The 18,866-nt window shown below is 44.7% G+C and overlaps 1 protein-coding gene across 4 annotated transcripts in view; it reads left to right on the top strand.

The window, feature by feature from the left end:
- Nucleotides 1–18,866, top strand: part of LOC139410876 (immunoglobulin superfamily, member 9b) — a 47,995-nt gene continuing 29,129 nt past the window's right edge. For all 4 annotated transcript variants that reach the window (XR_011634544.1, XM_071156493.1, XM_071156492.1 and 1 more), the window contains exons 1-3: nt 1–597; nt 9,548–9,643; nt 11,063–11,269. Coding sequence is in view for 3 of the 4 variants with exons in the window: in XM_071156493.1 (XP_071012594.1) it covers nt 9,583–9,643; nt 11,063–11,269 (268 nt within the window). In the remaining variant the exon portion in view is untranslated. The remainder of the gene's footprint in view (nt 598–9,547; nt 9,644–11,062; nt 11,270–18,866) is intronic.

Below are 18,866 nucleotides of genomic sequence, written 5' to 3'. Positions count from 1 at the left end.
GACGAAACCGCGAGAAACGTAGTAGATGAATAGACGACTGTATTCTGTCTACACACTCCGTCATTGCAGTGGGGAACTGGCGGGCATACATCATTTTGGGGTATTTTGAGCAACGTATAATTTAAATGCGCTCTATGGATTCGGATAGTATTTTTTCTACTGCTCCTTTTTACAACACTTTGGGTAACTTTGGACAAAGCAACACGAAGAAGAGCAAAATAAAATAATGCTCGGAAACTTTTAAACGATTCTAAACCAATCTAGGTACTTCTTAGGTTTTTCTCTATCTTTATATGGGATTTAAAACCTGAGAATTGAATGAGATAGTGCTACAGCTAAATCTACAAGGAGCTTTTCCGACAACTTCCCTGGTTATGTTTAACAACTATCATGTGGCGCGCGTGAGACAGTCTGCCACGCTTTTATAAACTATGCGACCACTTGCCTTTGTCGAACACCTGCATTTTAAAGGCAACCTTATCAAACTTTAGAGTAACTAATGAATGCCCAAATACGTCAACCTGCATGCTGAAAAAAAGCAAAGGACCCGATGGACTGATTTGATTCTGGTCAAGTCAGAGAAGTGCCTCAAGCAAGGTAAAGGGACTTTTAAATCGGGCACAACCTACATGTGAATAACAGCCTCTGTGAGTCTCACACGGGGTCCACTTTTGATGCAAATGTCAATAGGGGCCATTCACTTACGATATACTATTATATTAAATGTTTTTATTTCACAATCACAATTCCTCATTCTAGTTTTAGTCTAGACAAAACTTATGCTGTTGTAGGCTATACTTTTGTCTCGAATATTCAACCGACCATGGAAACAGTCTGACAAGCAGAATATCTCCTGTAGTGCATTGTGTTGACGTCTGTTCTTGTTGATTATTTAGCTCGTGACATGTTTCTTTATCCACTGTAATTACAGATTGATAATTGCTTAAGCGTGCGTTAGCATTTACTGTAAGTGAACGTTTAGAACCAGGCAGATTATTCATAGCCTTCAATAAATTAAGATTAATTAATGCATTACGTTAATGCATACAGAGAAAAATGGTCAATCAATCACAGCAGAATAGTAATTTCTTATAGAGGTTGGGTCCCTTTCCTATCAGTCCACGTGACTGCACATCAGACAATAGAGGCAACTGTTTTTGCCTGATATGGAGACTATGACATGGGCACCCATGTAAACAAACCATCTAGTTACTTAATTGAGTTCTAAAGTAACCATTTCAGAAATGTTTTTTGATATTTGATTTAATGATTATTCTTGACTTATTTATTGCATGCAAATATAAGCCTGACTGCTACACATGATCTTTTTTCTTTGTGTTTGAAAACTGATAAATCAGAACAGCATCTGCTACTAAAATATGATGTAGAATTTCTTACTTCATACTCTGAATGAGTTGCCAGTTCAGTCCACACGTGGTTATTGAGACTGGTTTCATTCTGAAAGACCATGCGTTGTGTCTTTCATTTCTTCTGCTTGACATGGGTATGAGTTTGATACTGGAGATCCTGACTGTTGGCACTGTGGTGCTTCATCATGACACAAGGGCATCATTGATGCTAAAACGTTTAGTTCTCTAACATGGCACTTATTTCATGGTTTAGTAAAAGTTTCCATTATAACAGAGTGATGGGGGATTGTTATTGCTAATTTTGTAGATTTAAATATTCAGGGTTTTGACCTTTGTGACCGAAGTCCAACTGTAACGCTCAGTTCATCCATGGGCCTTAGTTATTTACCAGACTCTGTGGTTCAATGTTCTGCATACTTGTTTAGAGAAGGTCTACCTTTTTACACTGTTTTAAAATGTTGGGTAATGACTTATTTAGCATTGAGGTGTACTAAAGCATATATAATTGACTTTTCTGTTTCTTGCATGGATTTGAAACAAAACCGCTTATAGTTTTTTTGGGGGAAACCTAAAGGAGATTTAAGAGAGGGAGCAAAGGAAGAAATATTCTGCTGAATGTAGTGTCAATAGCACCATAGTATAGACAGAGCTATTTCAATCTGCAGTGTTGTTGGCAACTCTGAATATGTTCCTCAGTCTTAGACGGTAAGAGTTGACCTGGTTAGGTACAAATGAACCTCCAGAATCAAATTGGTTCTTTAGTGTTATTTTTAGCTTTCTTTGGCTCAACCAAGACATTGGGGTAGCATCTTGATTTTGTCTCTCACCTTCTAACAAAACCGACGTGGTCATTTGTGTGAACTATTCTAGCTCAGGTGCAGCAGTCAGCTATCTATGCCTTGAGACACTTTCTGTTCACCTCACTCAGTTCAGTGTCTGTAAGCAGCTTTATGTCCCCATGGTTTGGCCTGAATTAGGATTTGCCTGGCCACCAGAGGTCATAGGGTGGGACAAACCAATCTAAAGGGCTGGTCAAATTAAAGAAGGATGTCGGTACACAACATTTAGACCTAATGGGTCTCAAATGATGCCAGGCTGATCCACTTCTCCACTGAGGGTTTTATAGACTTGATAAGAAGCACACTTCTGGAGAGGCAAAATAGCACATTCAAAATGAAGCATTTCACTGTACGTATGCATGTGACAATAACATTTCAACTTGAACAGCATAACTGGTGGATGTAATGTTGTATAACTGGTGGACATGCAACATTACATTGCCTTTGTCTACGGACGTGTTCCGTTGCATAACGTTTGTCTTTTGTCAGGGACCCCGACATGTCCTCTATACATTGGACTTTCCCACGAAAAGGCACTTTTGTCTGAAGCGCTCAAACTGAGTGCATGTGGTAGGGAGGAGAAGAAAGATACGACAAAAGGACGAAACCGTGAGGAACGTAGTAGATGAATAGATGACTATACTCTGTCTACACACTCCATCATTGCAGTGGGGAACTGAGGGATACACATCATTTTGGGGTATTTTGAGCAACGTATAACTTAAATGCCCTGTATGGATTTGGAGAGTATTTTTCTACTGTTCCTTTTTACAGCACTTTGGGTATCGTTAGACAAAACAACACTAAGAAGCGAAAAATAAAAGTCTACACACTCCACACAATGAGTTTGTGCTACAGCTAAATCTACTAGGAGCTTTTCCTTCAATTTGAACTTGATATCAGAGTGGAAATGGTGGAACCTTCAGATCTTTTAAGAAGTAGGAAATGCTTCCTCCGATGTCTCTTTTTCCATTACATCTTGAAATAAGAGTTTGGTCTCAGTACTCCCTCATTGGGTCAGTGAAGTTTAGGTTGTTGGCCTAATCCTTTTGCTTTTAAGAATTAGTCTTGTGGGATGTGGAGTGGATTAATTGTTTCCTTTGTTTATGATTTACTAGTAGGTGTGTTCTTTCTTTTGCACCTGTGATATGGTCCTCAGTTTGTCAAGTTCCCCCCTCAAACCCAGCTGGCCTGTTCAGAGGCCATGGCCCAAGCAGGATTAACCAGGATTACTAAGAAAGTAATATAGCTGCTTATCAGTTCCATCTCTGTCACCACCATCACTGATGGGCCTTGGCCGCTATGCCAATAGGATTTCCTTAGGGTTAGGGTTATGTATTGCCAGATGAGTGGAAGTAGAGAGTAAAACAGATGGATAGTGTCAGGTAGATTTTTCATGAGTTCGAGGTATAAATTCACAATATTGTCTGGGTGTGATTCTAGCTGCAAAGCTGTGATCTCAATGGAAATCCTTTTGATCTGAACTTCACCTTCTTTTTTCAGGTCTGCTTTCAGTGGGCTCACTACTGGCCTGGCCTGGGGTGGATTATTTCCCTCCACATTTCGACCTTTTCACCTCTTAATGTAGGGCTCTTCAAACTGTGCTGCAGCCTACCTGCTGGTATGTGATCCGGCTTGGCCCTCTTCGTTGTCTGCTCCCTTAGCTCTACTGCAAGTATGTGACACATTTGGATGGGATAAACCGTCCATGTTATTTATAATGCGATCAAAATGGCAAGCATTCCTGTAAACAGAATGTTCTAGAGGATTAGGGTACAGTATTTGCTGACATGATTACAACACTTTACTTAGGAGTAGACACAACAGTATTGATAGATTATGGATTTGATGTATGATGGCTCTCTCACAGGTGATGGATGGAAGGGGAGAGTTTTGGTATAGTGCATCTGTCAGCTGGATCAAAGACTGTCAGTCTGCTAGGGGTAGCAGTGCCAAATAATAAATGCACCAAGTGTTTGTACAAGCATATCCAGGACAGTGTGCTGCTGACAGATGCCCTTTAACTTTGAATTCTAATTTGATTACACTATTAAGGTTGGGAGCGGCAGTACTGGATTAGACTAGGTGTTCACAAGGGTGCAGTCTAAGGTAATTTGTCTCATTGAAGACCAGTAAGAGATGCAACTAGTCTTAACAAGGTTAAAAATCCTTACACTGTCATTGCAAAGTCAAATGTAAGTGTGTATTAGTCTACTGCATTGATTGCCAAACTTATGGGAGCAAAAGCCCAGACTATATGAGTGTCTGTGGTTGTGTATCAGTTGTGTATCAGCTTACTCAGTTTGGCAGAACGGTCCAGATCACCCTCAATGGCTTCTTAGACATTATTATGTCATTTCTGTCTTCCCCTCAGATACCCCCAGGTTCCCCTCTCCTCAGTTCCCCAGACCCCTGGTTCATCTGCTCCCTGTGTTGGCAGAGCTGCATTTGTCTGCTGTTCAGGACTGTGTAAAATGGTCTTAGCTACCACTCATTCCCAACCCTCTAAACTAAAGCTAGTTTTTAGTGAAAGGAACTTAAGTTACTGTTGGGCAATATTAACATAATTCAAAAGTAGACGTCTAAGCTGATAATTCATAATCATTTACAAGGTGTATTGGTATGAAACCAGCTACTCAAAAAACTAAAAGAAAAACTCTTGTTGAGCAGGTCCCATAATTGCAATGATGTCTGAATATATGCTTTCAGAAAGAACTCTGAGCCCTCTGTTTAGTTAAAAATAGAGAGATAATCATTGTAAATGCACCCAATTTTCTTTTCCATTGTGAGAGGAAAGACACTTTGACATTATGGAAGATGGTGTACTGTGCATCAGCAGATGACTAGCACTATCATTTTATATACATACTACCAGTGACCTACAGTATGTAACCCCTCATTACTACATACAATGTATGTAGCGTCTTGAGCTAAACTTGTAGGCCTCATTTGTTTGCATTTAAAGGACTTTGTGCCTTGTTCTGTTGCCATGGGAAACAGGTTGTACCTGAAGCCACAGAATAGTGGTGGGGGCTGTCCTATGTCTCTCATGTCTACACTTGTAGACTTTGACCCCTACAGGCTCTCTCTGCAGGGTCTGTAGTCTGGACACTCCCCTGTCAACGGGTCTCTCACAAGACATGTCAAATGTTGTCAATAAGCAACATTAAATTCAGTAGGCCTAAAAAGTCGGTATTATGAAACAACAACTTGTTGTTCTAGGGCACGCGCCCAGGCTCTGGGTTCGCGCCCAGGCTCTGGGTTCGCGCCCAGGCTCTGTCGCAGCCGGCCGCGACCGGGAGGTTCGTGGGGCGACGCACAATTGGCCTAGCGTCGTCCGGGTTAGGGAGGGTTTGGCCGGTAGGGATATCCTTGTCTCATCGCGCACTAGCGACACCTGTGGCGGGCCGGGCGCAGTGCACGCTAACCAGGTCGCCAGGTGCCCGTTGTATCCTCCGACACATTGGTGCGGCTGGCTTCCGGGTTGGATGCGTGCTGTGTTAAGAAGCAGTGCGGCTTGGTTGGGCTGTGTTTCGGAGGATGCATGGCTTTTGACCTTCGAAAGCCCGTACGGGAGCCCGAGCCCGTACGATGAGACAAGATAGTAACTACTAACAATTGGATACCACGAAATTGGGGAGAAAAGGGGGTAAAATAAAATTTCAATAAATACAGTTACAGGCACAATAATTGCTCCCTGTGGGCGTATAATACAGACAATGGAGACTATGGAGGGTTTTATACACATCCAAACTTTTCACAGGAGCTGGATCCAATATATGTCCACTCACAGTTATGCTGCTCTCAAATGTAATGTTTTATAAACATCATGGAACTGTCTCACAGATCATATTTGCACTTCTCCGGAAATAGCAGACTAAATTGCATTGCATTTGAGCCATGTACTGTACATTCTCACCCATAGACAGTGAATTTTTATACGTTTTTTTTTTTTTATCATGTTAAACGAAAAAATAATCAATCAAACAATATTGCTAAATCTGATCGGGTCAGAAACATGATATCATAAATTGCTTCTCTCATTCTATGGCACTCTGTGCAGACTGCACACGTACTGTAGGCCTAAATGTATTTTTGCATAACATTTGCACATCTATACAAAACACTAGGCTCCTGTCAATTGTAGGGCTGTGACGATACCAATACCGTAATATTCTTTCCATGGCAAAAATGTAAACATGAAGTAGACCACACTCTTTGGTCCTTTAAAAAACTTGCTGTAATAAAATATTGTGTGGGTTCGCTGACAACGTCACGAAAACGATGCGAGTGCTTCAAGAGGCAGAAGGCAGTGTGTTGTTGTGATTCTGGACGGCCAGATAGCTAGCAACAATGACTACCATGTGGGAAATCGTAAGTGGCTCATTCCAGCAAGTTTGATCTTGTTCTTGATACCATGTCTTGTGTTGAGGTGTTTTGACTAACGTCATGTCTTTGGTAATATGGCTCAAATTCGCTGTAACAGTGTAACAATGTTTTTTAGAGACAACAAGTGCTCATTGTGCAAATTGATTTATGCTATCATAAACATCGTAGACTAAATTTGTCTTGCGGTGAAGGAGAGTCGGACCAAAATGCAGCGTGGTATTCTTGATACATGTTTAATAACGAATAAACACGAACAATACAAAAACAACAAACGTAACGTGAAAACGAGGCGTCACTAGAGACTCGGGTTCGATCCCGGCCTGTGTCACAGCTGGCCGCGACCAATAGACCCATGAAGCGGCGCACAATTGGCCCAGCATCATCCGGGTTAGGGGAGAGTTTGGCTGGCTGGGATGTCCTTGTTCCATTGCACTCTAGCAACTCCTGTGGCGGGCCAGGCTCATGCACACTGACAAGTTTGCCAGTTGGACAGTTTTTACTCCAACACATTGGTGTGGCTGGCTTTGGGTTAAGCGAGTAGTGTGTTAAGAAGCAGTGCAGTTTCCTGAGTCTGTACGGCGATGGCACAAGACTGTAACTTCCAATTGGATATTGAAAAAAAAATATATATAATAAAATGTATTATTTAAAAAAAGAAGAAGTTAAATCCGCTTTGTGTTTGGTTTCCTTGCCACGATACTAATGACTATCCTGATACTGGTATCATCCTGCCCCTAGTCATTTGTATCAATTCCTATGTGCGAGGAAGATTCTCAGTCTTTGGTAAACGGATGAGAGGCGCTCATTGCAAATGGGGATGGATAGTGTAGCACAGATTCAGTTTTCAGGATTAGGCAGCTAGATTCAGCCGCTGGCCAATTTTTGTCCGAGTGATTTAAATAATTTGTACCCTGCCAATTGACCACAATTAATCCCAAAAAGAGATTGTATTTGAAAATGACAATAATTTCATAAATTGAGACACAATCACCTTTGTCTCTTTTTTTTTATTCGTGGGAATACCTTTTAGCTGAATTCCTGGTGATTTTACAGTATTTCTTTTACCAAAAACGAAAATCCTAAAGACTTTAGTCGGCCCCAAAAAATCCCTTTCGGGACAGTTTTGGCCCGCGGGCCACCTATTGCCATCCCCTGGCCTACTTGAACAAGTGAAATTCAGATATGTGAATTGTGAGGGAAAAAACCTCAAAGCACTCTCAGTAGACCATATTAAAACCCCTTTATTCATAGGGTACTTTTGGCTAATGGTCAGGATAAAAAGACACACCTATGCGATGCTGCTAAACCAGCCTTGATTAAAGGGAGGGTAGGCTATGCTTAGTTTTTAATCTAATTAAACAAAATGGGGGGAAACCCATATATTTTTTATGTTTCTAAAAACGAGATTCACCGGCGCAAAAGCCACATCTCTCCTTCCATGTAAACTGTGGGTCATGGCTAGATAGGTCAAGGACACACCTCAAATATTGCCACTCCTCCCGTCTCAGCACTGGTAAATTGCCGAACCTGGAGTTAGGGCTGGATAATACTAGTGCGCCAGTTTTTACATGATGAAATGGCAAACTAACATGCGACACTAGAGCACCAAATGTGTCACGTGAGTTGAGTTGGCGTAATATGCTGTTGTTAGCTTTCCAAAAATAGCCTCCTTATATTAGTGTAATTAACTTACACTAGTGATAAGCTGGTATTAGTGGCTCTGAATAAAGTGTGTGGGAGAATACAGTGTGTATGTGGGGATGGGGGGGGGGGTCATTCCATTATTTTCTAAGAAAGGGAAGGGGATAATCTAAATTGTAGATTTTAAGATGTAGGTTGCAACCTTAACACATCACTGACCAGACAGTGTAGCACAGATTCAGTTTTCCCAGCTTTATTGACCTATTTTATTGTCAGGCTCTAAACATTTTACTTTCTAGGAAATTGATTATTGAGCAGTCTGGTCACAGTAATATCCTGTTCGTATTCAGTGGGTCGGAGCAATACTGCACAATGTCAGAGATATAAATTAAATTCCCTTGCATTTACAGGGTTCTCTTCTCAAAAACTCTGGGCGATACCATTTTTTACATTGAAACTCAAGAGGAGAAATGAATTGAAAGTTCATTGAAGACTGGGTTTTGGGATGAAGACTAGACTGGGTTTGGGATGAAGACTAGACTGTGGTTGGGATGATGACTAGACTGAGGTTTGGATGAAGACTAGACTGGGGTTGGGATGATGACGACTGGGGTTGGGATGATGACGACTGGGGTTGGGATGATGAGATCTCCTCTATACCATGTTTCTTGTAGGATGACAATGTCTGTATTTCCAATTTCTTTGATAAAGTCTGGGTTCCTGCTCTTTAGGCCAAAGGCAGATGACCTCAGACCTTGTATATTCCAGGTTGAGATAGCCAGTCAGTAAACAGAGATGTCGCTGGTGTTTTCCTCTTGCACGTGTCACATGTCTATAGCTTTTAGCCCAGTTAGCATGATAGGAGACCTACGGTATGAGCTGAACCAATCAAAGGCAGAAGGTAAATCTCTTTGACCGTATCAGTGACAGGGACACACACACACACACACACACACACACACACACACACACACAAACAGGGCATGATGTCCACTCAGAGGAAATATTTCCCCTCCCAATGCTAGTTTGAATAAGCATGTTTCCCAAATCCCAACCACAGATCAGACATCACATTTGCAGTGTGCAAAGATTATTTACAGAATGCAGTCAGTTATCAAGTGATCAACAGACTGGAATCCAGTTTAAAGTAGGGATTATGAAATACTTTAGGGTTGATGTTAACTTGGACGATTACCTTGGTCTTGTCTGATGCCAGATGCAGTGGGAAGGTCCTTGTACAGTATTAAAGGCTGTGTGTTACTGTATGTCAGAGGTTTGAATTGAATGTGTGTGTTTCTGTGTTTTCAGGTTGGGAGATGTGTGAAGGAGTGTGAGGGACGGCCATGGGATTGGAGAGACTGTGGCTTCTGGGTGTCACCACTGTTGTTGCCCTCTGTCTGCTGCGTAAGTATCATACTGTACATCTGGGAAGATTTGCTATGCTCATCACATTTTTATTGGTTTCTCTCCTTACACCTGCCTTGCTCTCCTAGCTACCCAAATAATTCACTTCATACATTTCTATTACAATGGTACAACACTGTAGTTAAGTTATACACCGTAAAAACGTATCAAGTAAACTGTACCTCTAGAGAAAACCTCTCATCCAATTCACTATCAGAGAAACCCTCTCATCCAATTCATTATCAGAGAAACCCTCTCATCCAATTCATTATCTTCCGTTTATGTCACTCTGCATCCTTTTCTACCCTTAACTACCAATGTATTTTCCTCTGTAGTTTATACCACTCTCTTTAGATTCATTGTTCACATAGCCCTTGACTCTCATGTACTGGCCAGTGGAATTTTCTGAATGTACTCCCTAGAACATATGATTCACAGCATCATACGGATAAATCTCTGACATCTGCCACTATGTACACATGGCCTGGATTGGGGAAAGTGATGAGGAGGGGGTCTGGGGGTCTAGACACAAGTGTGTACAAGGGAATGGGGTGAAATCCTACTCTAAAAAAAATCTACGGGTGCGGATTAAGATCAATCTGGGATTTATACTGGCCCCATCCCAAAGGCACGCTTCTAGGGGGAGGGGAGTTTTGTGGAGCGCAAGCCATGTGTGGACCCCAGGGGGTGGCGGAGTGGGAGGGAGCGGTGAGGGGCCTGCTGCCCTGCCCTCTATCAGGGAGTGTCCCCCTTTGAGATTAGTGCTTAATCACTAGGCCAGACGAGGTGCAGAGACAACACAACACTGCCAGGCTCTCAGGCTCTGGCCCATGTGTCGTTAATGGAATTGAAACATGTTTAAAGAGTTGCAGTCCAGCGGCCTTGTCACCAAATGGAGTGTCATTGTTTTACATGGCCCCTGTATGTCTGTTTTAAACTAAGGAAACTCTAGAGATTAACACAGTCATTGGAAATATGCAGGCTGACATCCAATATTTATGCTATCTACTCTAATCTCTTATCCTTTACTGCATGTTAGTTTCTCAATGTCCTTCCAGTTTTTTTCCATCCTTGCCTTTTGGGTTTAGCCTTGTTTCTTGTTTCTTGTCCTCCCCTTCCCTCTCATAAAGGAGCCAAGCTGTTGCTGGCTGCTAAACAATTTTATCATCGGTTCTCGGCCCTGCAAAAAATCAAGGGAATATTTACTCAATATCTTCAGAACCAGAAATTCCACAGAATGCATTTTGGAGAAAACTCAGCATGTATCTGGCTCTGCATGACTCAAACCTATGTGGAACAGATCCACATGTGGATCTTGACTGTTGACTCTTCAGGCATCAACATGTTTTACTGCCGATTCACCAGTCATGCTCAGTCTACCACCATTGTATTATTGCAACCTGTGTGCTTTCTCCTCAGGTACGTCCCAGGGTGTGGAGGCGGTGGTACGAGCCAGGGTTGGGGGGACTGCAGAGCTAGGTTGCAGTCTTAACCCCCTTTCTACTGGAGTAACCACCCCAAACTTGTTCCCACTGCACGTGGTGGAGTGGGTTCGTCTGGGTTACAATGTTCCCATCCTCATCAAATTCGGAGTGTACGCACCACGTGTGCATCCCAACTACAAGGGTGAGTCCTCTTGTCCCAGATCTATGTCTTATCACTGCTTCTTTCAAATTACACAATGCATAGCAAATACACTGTGGCAATTGCAGTTATACAACATGGCTGAACATTTGAACCTTTTGGGTCTCACTTTGAGTCCTGGTGCAATTGAATCTTTTGTCCTGCTGATTTATTGGGAGTCATTTGCCTGCATACAACACCCCAGTGCAGTCTCTACATTCCTCAGTGTATCATATGGGGGAAGGACAAAGGAGAGTTTAACCTCAAGACAAGGACCTGAAAAATACGCATTTCTCTGATTATATCTGAAGAGATTCTGTGCAACAAGGTCACATTGTCTTAAAACAACTTTCAATTACCTTCCTTTGAGCCTTTCTTTCCCCTCACTAGTAGCTGGCTGGGAATGTGATTTAAGTACAGCTGTTTTGTTTTGAGTGGGGGTGGGGAAGTGGAAGGGGGCTACAATGGTATTTATGAATGCTGGGGGGGTTTAGTGGTGAGAATACCCCAAATAGGTAATCCACCCAAACAAGAGCCCTGTAATTACACTGTGTGTCTGGGTGTGTGGTAGGGCCTCCATAGTACCGGGGCGGGGACTGGGGCAGGGGACTGGGGCAGGGCTTGGGTGAGGACGTAAATATGTTAATGGCTCAGTCAGGGAGGTGGGATGACAGACGGGGCTGTGTGTGGGTGTGTGCACATGAATGTGTGTATGTTTGTGTGTTTTTGTGTGTGCATGCATATGTGTGTGAGTGCAAGGGGGGGATAAAAAAAAAAGTATGGTTGAATTGAGACAGGCTTGGTTGGGGTGGGGGCTGGTGGTCTGATGACAGTTTTTTATTGGTATTCAGTGGGGTGACCCAGTGAAGAGGTTGCTTTGCTGTATGGAGAATGAATGAAGTATATGGAATAATATAGTTTTCTTACCTAGAGTACCATAATCCAGTCATTGTCTCTCAGAGAACAAAAGACAAAGGTCTATATCACATCCACCCCTTCCTCTGACGGAGCCCACACCAGTACTTGTGCCTCCAAAATCCCATATTCTCTCATCGAGGTCACTGAACCTGGCAGGAAGCCTTTCAAGTCCACCTACAGTTGGTTTTCACTTAAAAACAATCAGTAGATGATTTCAGCTATCACACTAAAGATCAAATGGACCCTGGCATGCACTGGACACCGACCAGGCTCTGACAATTCAGGAATGGCCAGAAGAGCACTAACCAACAGATGTCTGGCCGTCTTTCTGACCCACCCTTAAGGCAATCATGTGATGCAACATAACCCATAATTCATCACTGAGGCTATGGGGGTAAAAACAACAGAAAAGTAACAACAACAATCTAACGGTTTGTTAGAAATCAAAAAGGACTTGGTTTTGATGAGGGATATTCTCCCTCTCTGTGTGTCTGGGGTCTGCTTAACCCCTGTCTGCCTCATATCCTCTCAGCTCCCCTCCTTTTGGAGGCAGGTGGCAACATGTGAAGCGTATCAGCACTGCGGATCTAATGTATTCTACCATCAAATTAAAATGTATGGGGGATTTCAGATTGAACCACAGCCCCACCTCACTAGACAGTATGAAACACAACCACTTCCTGATCTTTGTCTCAAGCTGTCTATGCTCAGGGACTAACAAGCACAACAAAAAAATGTAGTAATAGGAAGAAATGCCTAGCTTTGTTTCATCCTTATTAAGAGTTTATGAGACTGCTCTATCTCTCATGTACAATCTTGCACTGACGCCATCCGCCAGTCTAATAGTGTCTCATGAAAGAATGAGAGGAAGCATTATCTTGGATGGGGGTATAATAAAGTAATACGTTTAATCTCTAATTGTTCAGATAGGATATCAAGTGTATTTCAGATTACAGTGAGTGCTTGAGGAGTGCTTGCTGTGTCTGTGTCTGTGCCACAGAGTAATGTCCTTCTGTTGACCCCATTAGAAGCCATTCGCTCTGAAACAGACAGATTACTTGTGCAGGCTGCTCTGCAAATCTTTTATTTCTGGAGAGAAACCATTTTGAAGGAGTCTGCCCAGTGCCACATCCTTCTTCCTCCATGTCTCTTTTCTAAACATGCCCTGGAGGGCTGAACATCAATCACCTGAGAACAAAGAGGAAGAGACAAATAAATAGTCACTGAAATACTGAAGTAGAGTGAACTCGGCTAGTGAAGTCTGTTGGAGTTGTGCTTTTTGAGGAAATGTGAGTCTCCATTCACTGGCCGCGCTGTCAGGGGCACTTGCTCTAAAAAGGGCAGATCAAATGTGTCCTCTCCGCTGAAGTAAATGAGTGGAGACGGTGTGAAGGGCACACCCTCCTGGGGGTAGAACGACAGCGGCAAAACCCCAGACTCAGCCCAGCAGGCCCCCATCATTCTGTCTCAGTGTGAGCCGTGAACACCGGGGGAGTCATGGCCTTGTTTGGCCCTCATACAAATACACACATTAAAGAACCTCAATTAATGAGCCTTGTTCCTCCACCATCTTTTAATTGGAATTGACATTTTACGTTGGTCAACAATGCCTTACTAAACATGACCCTATTCGACCAACTCAGCCAGGAAAGAGCCAAACAGAGAGGTGGCAGCTGAGGCTGACCCACATGATCCAGCAGCAATCTGTATTTCTACTAAAACTGGACCAGGGAGACGTTTGCCAAACAGTGACACAATATGAGAAGAATGCAGGCTAGACCCGTGGATCTCATGTTCTCCAGCTTTAAGTTACTCCATCAGGACAAAGGTTATGTTACTTCATCTCACATCGCTGTAGGTGTGTCCCATGGGAATGAGATCAGGCCCAGTATTGTGCTGCTTGGGAGCTTTTGTGTGAAGTTCTTCTTTAAGGCCCAAGCACTGCCTGGGAGGTTCTACCTTATCCCAGACCTGTCCCAGACTTGGCTTGAGTTTCACACAGGAGAAGAGAGGAGCTTTGGTTGAGCCAGGCCTCTGTTACCTACAGATATAGGATCTTAATCTGAGTTCATCTAAGTTTCTCACAGAAGGAAAATAATCATGCAGCAACAGGAAATGTGCATTTTTTGTTTGGATTATAATTTTAAAAAATTAGGGGTTGATGCAGTTTTGGATAGGGAAAATCAAGTCTGAAATGTTAAAGTGGAAAGTTTAAACCTTGAATACACTACAAATGTGCATTTCCTGCAACAATAGGATGATCAAATTAAGATACAACACCTGTACTGTTGGAAGAGTAGTTTACAACAAGGAGAGGGTTATAAATTGAAAGTATCAGAACTCAGGATAAGACCCAGATGCAGACAGCTAGAATCACAGATGTTTATTGACCAAACAAGGGGCAGGCAAAAGAAAGGTCAAGGGCAGGCAGAGGTCCGTAATCCAGGGCAGAGTCAGTAAGGTACAGAATGGGATCAGAGCAGGCAGAGGTTCGTAATCGGGTCAGAGTCAGGCAGGTACAGAACGGCAGGCAGGCTCGGGGTCAGGGCAGGCAGAATGTCAGAACTGGGAATATTAGGAAACAGAAACTTGAGAAAACAGGAAGACGGGAAAGCACGCTGGTAAAACCTGACAAGACAAGACAAGCTTTTAACAGACAAACAGAGAACACAGGTATAAATGCACATGGGATAATCGGGTAGATGGGCCACACCTGGAATGGGGTGGAGACAAGCACAAAGACAGGTGAAACCCATCAGTGTGTGACAGGACCCCTTCTGCCTGGGCACATACCTGGTTGACCAGGGTGCCGGCGGTGGAACTCAGCAATGAGGGCTGAGTCCAGGATGTTCTTAGCAGGAACTTAGCACCTCTCCTCTGGGCCATAACCCTCCCAGTCAACCAGGTACTGGTATCCCCTGCCTCGAGGTCGAACACTCAGGTGGCGCCTCACCGTGTAAGACGGATGGCCGTCGGTGAGATGGGGGAGAGGAGTGGACCTGGAAACACAAGATAAAGGACAGTGAGACACAGGTTTTATCTTGGACACACGAAACGTAGGATGGATACGGAGGGTGTGGGGCAACAGAAGGCGAACAGCAGAGGGGCTAAGGATTAGAGATGAGGAATGGGCCGATGAAACGGGGGGAAAGTTTACGGGACTCCACTCGGAGGGGCAGGTCCCGAGTGGAGAGCCATACTCTCTGCCCAAGCCGCTAGCGGGGAGCAGGGGTACGGTGGCGATCCGCTTGTTGCGATACCTGGATGTGGTCTTCAAAAGAGCAGCCCGGTACGGCGACAGCGGCGGATGAACATCTGGGCAGAGGGTATGCTGAATTCCTCTTGTTCGGGGAAGAGCGGGGGCTGATATCCCAAGGAACACTCAAAGGGCGAGAGACCAGTGGCCAAGCATGGAAGGGTGTTGCGCGCGTATTCAACCCACACGAGTTGCTGGCTCCAGGTGGTGGGGTTGGTGGAGACGAGGCAACAAAGGGCCGTCTCCAGGTCCTGATTGGCTTGTTAGATTGGGGGTTGAAACCAGAGGACAGGCTGGCCGACGACCCAATGAGGGTGCAAACGCCTTCCAGAACCGGGACGAGAACTGGGGACCCTAATCGGAAACCATGTCGCCCGGAAGTCCATGGATCCAGAAGATGTGCTGCACCATGAGCTGAGCCGTGTCCTTGGCTGAGGGTAACTTGGGAAGGGGAATAATATGGACGGCTTTAGAAAACCTATCCACCACCGTCATGATAGTAGTGTTGCCGTCTGATGGGGGGAGCCCAATATATGGGATCAGGGGCAGTGAGGAACAGGGAGTGGTTGAAATAGGCCAGCCATATCTTGCTTGAGAGTCTTATTTTGTGCACACACCGTGCGGGCGGTGGCGAATGCGGAGACATCCGGCACCATGGAAGGCCACCTAAAGCGTCGTCGAACAAAAGCCACGGTCTGACTGGAGCCTGGATGGCAGGTCAGTCGAGAGGAATGTGCCCATTCCAGGACCGGGGAACGGCCAGAGTCCGGGACAAACATCTGGTTAGCCGGAACCCCTCCGGGTGAATAACAGGGCCCAACGAGCCTGCCTAGAGTTGAGGTGCTTGGTGGTGCGGAGATATTCCAGGTTCTTATGGTCCACCCACACTAAGAATGGGTGTTCTGCCCCTTCCAACCACTGCCTTCACTCCTCCAACGCCATCTTGACAGCAAGGAGTTTTCAATTTCCCACATCATAGATCCTCTCAGCAGGGGTAAGACGATGGGAGAGGAAAGCGCAGGTGTGCAACTTTTGATCCTGGGCAGAACGCTGGGACTGGACGGCCCCAACTCTGACATCCGAGGTGTCGACCTCCACCACAAACTGACGGGATGGGTCCGAATGGACTAAGATGGGGGCTGTAGTGAATCGATGTTTGAGGTACGAGAACGCCTGGTCAGCTGTTGGAGACCACGTGAAGGGAACCTTGGGGGTGGTGAGTGCTGAGAGGGGGGAAGCCACGATGCTGTAATCCTGGATGAAGCAGCGGTAGAAGTTAGCAAAGCCCAGGAAACGTTGCAGTTGCACTCTGGATGTGGGTTGAGGCCAATCCACCACCACTCTCACCTTGTCTGGATCCATCTGTATATGTCCTGCAGCGATGACGTATCCAATGAAGGAGATGGTGGAGCGATGGAACTCACACTTCTCTGTTTTAACTAAAAGCTGGTTCTCCAGGAGACGTGAGGTGAGTGGTAGAGGGTATCCTTTACCCATTAACCCCTGTAGTTGATACATGGGTGCAGGGTTTTGTCCTTCTCCACAAAGAAGAACCCTACGCCAGCGGGGGAGGCCGATGGGCAAATACTCCCTGCAATGAGTGAGTTCTCTATAGCCTTGGTCTCCAGACCCGACAGGGTGTAAAGCCAACCCCCGAGGGGGTGTAGTGTCTGGGAGAAGGTCAATGGCAGGTATTGCGGGTGACTCTGCCAATAGTTTGCCCATCCAGCACTCTGACGTCCATGGGAATGGAGATGGGCTGAGTGGAGATACCAAGCTCCAACACCAAGGGAGCATTGATAAAGCTCTAATTTGCCCCAGAGTCAATGAGCACCCAGAGTGATTTGGCCTGGTCACCCCACTCTCAGCTGCCAACGTGTGATAATCCACCGCGTAGTCTGCCACACTATGGACGTCTTGACGTAGCTGGAGCAGTTTACGAGCAGCCTCTCTCCCGGACAATGGAGACCCGACCACCTTCCGTACCTCCGCCACAAACTCCTCCAGACTGAGGCAGACGGTGGACTGTTGCTCCCACACCGCCGTAGCCCAGGCGAGTGCCCTCCCGGACATCAGTGTTATGATCTACGCTATCCTCAAGCGGTACAAGGGGAATGAAGACGGCTGGAGCTCAATGGATGCCGAGCCCTCCCTCAGAAGCCCCACCTTCCTGGCTATAATAACTGGGCTCGCATCCATTTCCTCAATTCTTCGCACTTCAGCTCTCCCGAAGGAAGAACATGTCACGTAATTTACAAATGTTTTAAGCACACGAAGGCTACGAGATTTGGCTCCGAGTTACAATACGTGTCTGTTAGTGGAGAGAGAGTACTCGTCACTGTAGATGTTGTGAGTTTTGGGTCTTGGCATTGGTTTTTTGGATTTGCTAAAAGTAAACTACTTTGCTTTGCTTGTGTAGCTAATGCTTCCTTGCTTGAGTAAGATGGTCAGTGGCAAGAGTAAGTTCAAAAAGGCTAACCAGCTGAGTTTGAACCACTGACCCGTGGCTTATGGCATGTGGTTTCACAATGAAAATGAATGATACTCATGAGTGCTGTCCTGTTTGCCAGAGGTGGAAACAAACTCAGGAGGCATTGGTTTGGAATATTTTGTGTGAACATTGTCTCTCTGGCCGGGCTGACTTTGTGAGGAAGACTGATGGCTGGAGTTGATAGGGGTATCATCTCAGCTGAGTTTGGCTCATTCTGGTTTCTTTACATGTGTTCAGAGTTTGGATTCCGAGGACGATATACTATCCCTGATTGGCGGGTTTTCAGAGTGTGAATCGGATTACATCATTCCGGGGCAGCCTGAAGCCCCGGCTTTGGTTTCGGCGGGGGAGAGTGAACCATTGGTGGTGATGCGCTTTTGATGGTGTTTTTCTCCCCCGCAGTGGAGTTCCTCAAGATTTGGGTGAAGGTATTTACCTATTGTCCCTGAAGCGTGGCTTACCCCTTTTTAAAGATTTTGCAGATGAGTGTGTACCTAACCATAAACATCAATGCCTTTCTTTAAAATCAATACACAGGTATATATTTTTAAACCTGCATATTTAGTTAATAATGCCTGCTAACATGATTTTCCTATAACTAGGGAAATTGTGTCACTTCTCTTGTGTTCCGTGCAAGCAGTCTGTGTGAAGTCAAATCAAATCAAATATATTTATATAGCCCTTCTTACATCAGCTGATATCTCAAAGTGCTGTACAGAAACCCAGCCTAAAACCCCAAACAGCAAGCAATGCAGGTGTAGAAGCAGGGTGGCTAGGAAAAACTCCCTAGAAAGGCCAAAACCTAGGAAGAAACCTAGAGAGGAACCAGGCTATGAGGGGTGGCCAGTCCTCTTCTGGCTGTGCCGGGTGGAGATTATAACAGAACATGGCCAAGATGTTTAAATGTTCATAAATGACCAGCATGGTCAAATAAT

Source organism: Oncorhynchus clarkii, chromosome 6, assembly GCF_045791955.1.
Source record: "Oncorhynchus clarkii lewisi isolate Uvic-CL-2024 chromosome 6, UVic_Ocla_1.0, whole genome shotgun sequence".
Taxonomy (NCBI): Eukaryota; Metazoa; Chordata; class Actinopteri; order Salmoniformes; family Salmonidae; genus Oncorhynchus; species Oncorhynchus clarkii.
This window is presented reverse-complemented; position numbering and strand designations above follow the sequence as displayed.